At 48.6% G+C, this 7500-nt stretch overlaps 2 protein-coding genes across 8 annotated transcripts in view; both read left to right on the top strand.

The window, feature by feature from the left end:
* The window catches only part of LOC113829231 (uncharacterized PE-PGRS family protein PE_PGRS54), a 145898-nt gene that overhangs the window by 60168 nt on the left and 78230 nt on the right, over positions 1 to 7500 (top strand). The gene's annotated exons all lie outside the window — the stretch shown is intronic.
* The window catches only part of LOC138861649 (mucin-22-like), a 26357-nt gene that overhangs the window by 6795 nt on the left and 12062 nt on the right, over positions 1 to 7500 (top strand). Inside the window, exon 4 of the mRNA XM_070121475.1 lies at positions 4863 to 5006. Coding sequence (XP_069977576.1) covers positions 4863 to 5006 — 144 coding nt within the window. The remainder of the gene's footprint in view (positions 1 to 4862; positions 5007 to 7500) is intronic.

The following is a 7500-nucleotide window of genomic DNA, read 5'->3' on the forward strand; positions in this document are numbered from 1 at the left end:
GGAGGAGGCGGAGGAGGCGAGAAGGAGGCGAAGGAGGAGGCGAAGGAGGAGGCGGAGGAGGAGGCGGAGGAGGCGAGGAGGAGGCGAAGGAGGAGGCGGAGGAGGCAGAGGAGGCGGAGGAGGCAGAGGAGGCGGAGGAGGCGGAGGAGGCGGAGGAGGCGAAGGAGGAGGCGAAGGAGGCGAAGGAGGAGGCGGAGGTAGAGGCTGTCAGCAGGTAATTGAGGCGCGGGCCAATTCCGCCTCGAAATGGCTTCATGATTGCGCTCTCGCTGGGATTCGATCGCTCTCCTCTCCTCTCTCTCTCTCTCTCTCTCTCTTCTCTTTCTCTCTCTTTCTCTCTCTCTCTCTCTCTCTCTCTCTCTCTCTCTCTCTCTCTCTCTCTCTCTCTCTCTCTCTCTCTCTCTCTCTCTCTCTCTCTCTCCCTCTGTGTGTCTGTGTGTGTGTGTGTGTACAATCACAGCATCTTTACATAACTGCCTTGAATTGTGTAAACAACATCTTAATCATGCAACGAAGAACTTTTATTAATATTAATTCAATCAATACTCATTCCAGTATAAAGTAATTTTCATCAAAGGCGTGGTTAGTTTTTGCAAAAGAGAAGAAGCGCGAACTTCAAAAGGAGAACCTCAATAAGCAAAATAAAATCGGCAGAAAAATTCATCTCGGGAGGGAGAGAATCTCTTCAAGTAAGGAATCTCAGAAGGAAAAGGGAATTGGAATCCGTTTTTAGATAGGATCGCGCTCGGCTTTTGTTTTTTGTTGCATTTTTTAAAATATTTATTGATTTATGACTTGAGTTGCTTTGACCGATTTTTTTTTTCTTTTTTTTTACATGTTTAGGGTTAATAAAGTCGTTTTTTATCAACTTTGTTTGATCTTTATGATGGTAAAATATGATTTAGTTTTGCGTAGTATTTTGAACTATATTCGCATGATAAGAATTAATGGTAGTAACATTATTGACTACAGTATTTTAGATTTCTTTCCAGTGTTATAACCGGTCCTTGATACATAACAAAGGCTAAATAAACTTTATTATAACGATAACGTAAGCGTAAGAAAAAAAATAATTTTCTCTCAGCATCTGCAAACTTTCGCGCTGGGAAAATAAAGCAGCAAAAAAAAAAAAAAAAAAAAAAAATATCAGACTATAAAATTCAAATTACTCGCTTGTATTAGTTCATGAATATGTAATTTCCAATAAAGTTTCAAGAATCATGTTTTTCGAAGACTTACCCGGCCTTAGATTCCCCTGCTTTACGATTCGTCTTTTGTTTTCGTAAATTCCTTATTATCTTTTCCCATTTGCAGCGGACCAGCGGCTTTCAGTCTGCGTTTAGTTAATCAGTTAATTATTGTCTGTTTTCTTGCGCTTAATACGTCGTTCAGTATCTCTTTCAGCAACAAAAAAAAAGAGAAAAAGGAAAAAAGAAAAAAGGACAATCAATCATCAAAATAATTTTGGATTAAATATTCCATTTGGATATTAATATCGACCTTTTTCTTACTTTTTTTTCGTTTTTCTTTTTTTTTCAAGCGTCCTGAGGGAAAGGGAGATTAGTTGCCGCGGAAATCAAAAACAGTCTGCCAATTTCGGAATCAATTTCCAATGGACGCATTTTCCGTCGAGTGAAAAACCTATCTCGAGTGATTTCTGTCTGTCTGTCTGTCTGTCTTTCTCTTTCTGTCTTGTTTTTTTTCTTTCTTTGTTGACTTATTCTCTCTGTCTTCTCTTTCTTTCTTTTGGCCATTCTTTCCTTTCTTCCTTTCCCGGGCGTCTTACAAGAAAAAAAAAAATGGCCGCCTTTTCTAAGACCTTCCCTCTCGTCTCTTTCTTTTACCTTCTATTTCTTATCCTCCATCCTCTCTCTTGGAAGTCCTTCGAGACCAGGATATCTGAATGTCGGAAATGCCTTCCAGATCCTTCTCAGACGTCCTTCGTAGAATTCCTTCGACCTTTCCTTTCTTAAGTACGATCCGTCCCTGTTCATTATTATCACCATTATTGCAGTTATAATGATTATTATGCTAATTATTATAGCTATTTTCATCATCATAACTATTTTTATAATGATAATAGCAATAATGATAATTTTAGAAATAATAATGACAATAGTAATAATTATAATGACAATTTACGTCCTGTAGCAAAAGGATGCAGGCCTCGAGATCCTACTTTTACACGTCCTGCAGAAGGATACATACCCTCCAGATCCTACTTTTACACGACTTGCAGAAGGATACATACCCTCCAGATCCTACTTTTACACGACCTGCAGAAGGATACATACCCTCCAGATCCTCCTTTTAAACGTCCTGCAGAAGGATACATACCCTCCAGATCCTACTTTTACACGACCTGCAGAAGGATATATACCCTCCAGATCCTCCTTTTAAACGTCCTGCAGAAGGATACATACCCTCCAGATCCTACTTTTACACGTCCTGCAGAAGGATACATACCCTCCAGATCCTACTTTTACACGACCTGCAGAAGGATACATACCCTCCAGATCCTCCTTTTAAACGTCCTGCAGAAGGATACATACCCTCCAGATCCTACTTTTACACGACCTGCAGAAGGATATATACCCTCCAGATCCTCCTTTTAAACGTCCTGCAGAAGGATACATACCCTCCAGATCCTACTTTTACACGTCCTGCAGAAGGATACATACCCTCCAGATCCTACTTTTACACGTCCTGCAGAAGGATACATACCCTCCAGATCCTACTTTTACACGACCTGCAGGGGAAGGATACATCCCTCATCACCCCACTTCACCTGTAGCAAAAGGATCCATGCCTCAAGATCCTCCTTTTAACCGTCCTGCGGGAGAGAGATTCATGCCCCACGAAGGACACCAACCCCGACCCCCCCCCCCATAAATCCGAAACGAGACGAGCAATCGATCGTATAATTTAAATCGGGCGTTATCTCAGCCTCCGGGAGGACGCGGGTAGCGAGATCCCGCGATCCGATAGAGCGGGCGGGTGGGTGGGTGGGTGGGCGTGTGAGGTGGGCGGGTGAGGTGGGCGTTGCGGGGTGCGAGGCTGTTGTTGTGGGCGTGTCGCGGGCGTATGAGGCTTACGTTGCGGGTAGGCGTGTGTGACCGGTTTTCTGGGCGGGTAAGAGAGGCGGATGGGCGGGCGGGACTGACATTACGGGCGGTGGAGGCTGGCATTGCGGGCGTGTGGAGCTGGCATTGCGGGCGGGCAAGCAGGTAGATGGGCATCGGCCTGGCTGTAATCAACACGATGTGAAATGAAGGGATATAAAGCGATTACGAAAACGGGTTTGGGATCCGGGTGCCGCTGGATGGCCCGGGAACAGGGTCTCGATGGGCGGGGCGGGGGGGGAGGGGGAGGAGACATAGGTGGATGAGGAGGAAGAGTGGAAGGAAGGGGAAGGGGAAGGGGGAGGAAGAGAGCAAAAAAAAATAGGGGGGGCATAGGTGGATGAGGAGGAAGAGTGGAAGGAAAGGAGGAGGTGGGAGAAGAAAAGGAGAGGGGGAAAAGAGGGAGGAAATGGACGAGGAGGGAAGAGTGGAAGGAAAAGGAGGGAGGAAGAGAGCAAGAAAAAGGAGGAGGAGGGGGAAAGAGGGAGAGAACGGATGAGAAGGAAGAGTGGAAGGAAAAGGAGGGAGGAGGGAGAGCAAGAAAAAAGAGGAGGAGGGGGAAAAGAGGGAGGAAACGGATGAGGAGGGAAGAGTGGAAGGAAAAGGAGGAGGTGAGGAGAAGAAGAAAAGAGGAGGAGGAGGGGGAAAAGGGAGGAAACGGAGGGGGTAGGGGGAGGAGAAGGATGAGAAGAAAATAAAGAAGAAGAAGGATCTGAAGAAACAGAAGGAGGAGGAGGAGGAAAAGAAAGAGAAGGAGGGACAGAGAGAGAAAGAGATGATGTCAAAAAAAAAAAAATAATAATAATAATAATGAGATGGAGAAAAATAAGGAGCTGGAGAAGGAGGCGAATAAAGCTAAGAAGAACAAGAAACAAAAAAAAATGTCCCCAAAGACGCCCTTTAATCGGAGGATAAATAACAGCACTCCTTTATCCTCCTCCGCTTTGCGTTCTCATCAATCCATAAATAACAACGAAGTATTATTCCTAAGTCTTCTTCCTGTTTCTATTCGATGACTTATTTCCCGAGAGTTGAAGTCTCGACGTTCACGCAACATTTTCTGTACTAGCTTTAATAAAATAATGATTAGTAATACGATTAGTAAAATAGTAAAATATTCTAATAGAATAATGATTAATGACATAGTCGCAAAGTAATGGGAGGGAAAGGGAGAGTGGGGGAGGAGGGGAAGGAATGGGAGTGGGGAAGGAGGGGAAGGAGGGGAAGGAATGGGAGTGGGGGGCGGGGTGGGGGAGGGGGGGAAGGAATGGGAGTGGGTGGCGGGGTGGCGGAGGAGGGAGAGTGGGGAAGGAGGGGAAGGGAATGGGGGGGCGGGGGGGGGGAGGGGCGGAAGGAATGGGAGTGGGTGGCTGGGAGGATGGGGCGAGGATGAGGAAGAGGGAGTTGGAAAGGGAAACGGAGAGAGAGAGAGAGTAAAAGAAAAACGAGGACAAACGTAAATGAAAAGAAAAAAGCCGTAAAAATCTCCCTCAACATGTCTCTCCTTCTTAAAAAAAAAAAAAAAAAAAAAAAAAAAAAAGAAGAAAAATCTATGGTAGGACTTTTACGTTCTGATCTTCCCTTGCGATGAAGCGAGCGTGGGCGTGGGGTGGGCGTGGAGGAGGGGAAGGAGGCGGGCGACCCAGCCTTGTAAGTGCGTAGCAGATGCTATCACCGCCCTAATAGTCAGCTTTTTACGGACACCCTTTCTGATACACTTAAGAGCGCACTTGAGATCAGATCGGGATTAGTCCTCTTAAAAGTCTCGGGGATTCCCAAAAAGACCTTGCAACAACGATGACCCTCACGCTCGCAGCACATAAAGACGGAGAATTCTCAGGTTCGCAACACAAGGACGAGGCGAAAGAGAAGCGAATGCAAGTGGCAAGTTGCACGAACCCCCGCCCCCCCCCCCCTCTCCCCTTCCCCTTCCCCTCAGCGACCTTTCGTGATATCGGATCCAGTACCCACGTCCTCCCACGGGCGGGTAAACGGGTCTAAGTACATTCTCTCTTAATGGCTTTATGGTGCCTTTGCGGTGTACCCGAGTCCGCTGTCACGTGCAGGCCCTTTCGTCGTCCGTTTGGAAAAGGTCTTGCCTTCCTTTGACCTTTTCTCGGTTTCCAACCTGACCTTACATAAGTCAAGGTCATGTCAAGGGGCAATTGGAAGGAGGAAATGGCGCGTCATACCGACTGGTCTTTAAATGGCCTTTGGGAGCAATGGAAATGTATAGAAAGGTAGAGAAAAAGACATAGATACGTTGAATGCCAGATGTGTGTGCGTGAGTGTAAGTATGTCCGCCTATATTTGTATAAACAGACAAGACAAAACAAGAGAAGAGAAAGAAAGAAAAAACAGAGAAAGAGAAAAGGGAAATGCAAGAAGGAGGAGATGCGACCGCGCCACCTCTCAGGATCTCCAGGATCTCGGATTCCCCTTCCACTTTGTAAACACGCTGAGAGGTGTACAGAGGTTCGAGATTTCCGCTGCGTCGATATTATTACAGTTGAAATCCCAGTTACGTAACCTGTGTCAAGAGCGAGGGTCCCCAGAGCTCAAGGAGAGAGAGGGGGCAGAGAGGAAACGGGGGGGAGAGCGAGGGTCCCCAGAGCTCAAGGAGAGAGGGAGGGCAGAGAGGGAACGGGGGAGAGAGAGAGGGGGCAGAGAGGAAACGGGGGAGAGAGAGGGGGGGGCAGAGAGGAAACGGGGGAGAGAGGAGAGAGAAACGGGGGAGAGAGAGAGAGAGGGGCAGAGAGGAAACGGGGAGAGAGAGGGGGGGGAGGAAGAGGGAGAGAGGGAGGAGAGAGAGGGGGAGAGAGAGAGGGGGAGGAAGAGGGGAGAGAGGGGCAGAGAGGAAACGGGGGAGAGAGAGAGGGGGCAAGGAAACGAAGGGGAGAGAGAGGAAACGGGGAGAGAGGGGCAGGGGAAACAGGAGAGAGAGAGAGAGGGGGCAGAGAGGAAGAGGGGAGAGAGAAGGGGGAGGAAGAGGGGGGGAGAGAGGGGAGGAGATGGAGAGGGAGAGGAACGGCTTGAATGGAGAAAGAGAGATAATGCGAGAGAGACAGAGAGGGTGGGAAGAGAGAGAGAGAGAGAGCGAGAAGATGGGAGTGAGAGGGAAAATAGGAGAGAGAGAGAGACAATGAGAGAGAGAGAGAGTACTTGCGAAGCGGGGAAGTAGACAGATAAGGAAAGGAATGACGTAAGAAGGGGCGGAGACAGGAAAGAAGGGAGACTAGGGGGAAAGGGAAGAGAAAATGAGAAAGGGAGGAAAAGGAAGGAAAAGAGAGGAGCCAATGGGAAGAGGAGAGAGAGAAGGAAGGGAGGAAAGGGAAGATAACTATTCATTGGTGAAGAAAGGGGACAAAGAAATTCTGCCAAAGGGGGAAAAGAATAAAGGACAGAAAGACAGGAAAGAAAAGACAAGAAAAAAATGACTGTGGTGGAATCATCACACAATACGGTCATTACTCGGATCATCACGGGAGACAATACTCCTACAGTGTCACCGTGGGCGCTCTCCCTCCCCCTCTCCCTCCCCCCTCCCCCCTTCCTTTTCTTGTCCCCTCTCCTTTGTTTCTTCTATTTCCTCTCTTCTCCCCTTTCCTCTCCTTCTTGGTCTTTCCTTCTGCTTTTCTTCTTTTCCTCTCTCTACCCTTCTTTTCCCCTCTCTTTCTCCCTCCCTTCCCATTCCTCCGTCCCTTCTCTTCTCTCCTCCCCCCTCCTCTCCTCCTTCCCTCTCCCCTTCCTCCTCCCCTCTTCCTCCCTCCCTCCCTCCCTTCCCTCCCCCCCCCTCCCTCCTCTCCCCCTCCACCCTTCCTCTCCCTTCCTCCCCTCCCCTCCTCCCTTCCTCCTCCGCTCCCTCCTCCCTCCCCCTCCCTCCTCCCTTCCTCCTCCCCTCTGTTCCACTCCCTCCTCCCTCCTCCCCTCCCTCCCCTCCTCCTCCCTTCCTCTCCCCTCCCTCCTCCCTTCCTCCTCCCCTCCCTCCACCCTTCCTCCTCCACTCCCTCCTCCCCTCTTTCCCCCTCCCTTCCCCTCACACCAAGACCCCTCCTCCTCTCTTCTTTTTCCCCCCTCCCTCCACCCTCCCTCCTCCTCTTTCCCCTCCTTCCCCTCACACCAAGACCCCTCCTCCTCTCTTCTCCCCCTCTCCCTCCTCCACTCCCTCCTCCCCTCTTTCCCCCTCCCTTCCCCTCACACCAAGACCCCTCCTCGCAGCGCTGCATCCGAATGCGTGTTCATGGGTAGGACAGCTGTTCTTTGGCGTCGACTTAGGAAAAATTATCGTTCAAAAATTCGGGTTTGTGACGTGATCAAGACTCATCGAATTTTTGAATCGAAAAAGCTCGTTGATTTTAATTGATTTGTGCAATTGCAA

The sequence above is a fragment of the Penaeus vannamei genome, chromosome 4 (assembly GCF_042767895.1).
Source record: "Penaeus vannamei isolate JL-2024 chromosome 4, ASM4276789v1, whole genome shotgun sequence".
NCBI lineage: Eukaryota > Metazoa > Arthropoda > Malacostraca > Decapoda > Penaeidae > Penaeus > Penaeus vannamei.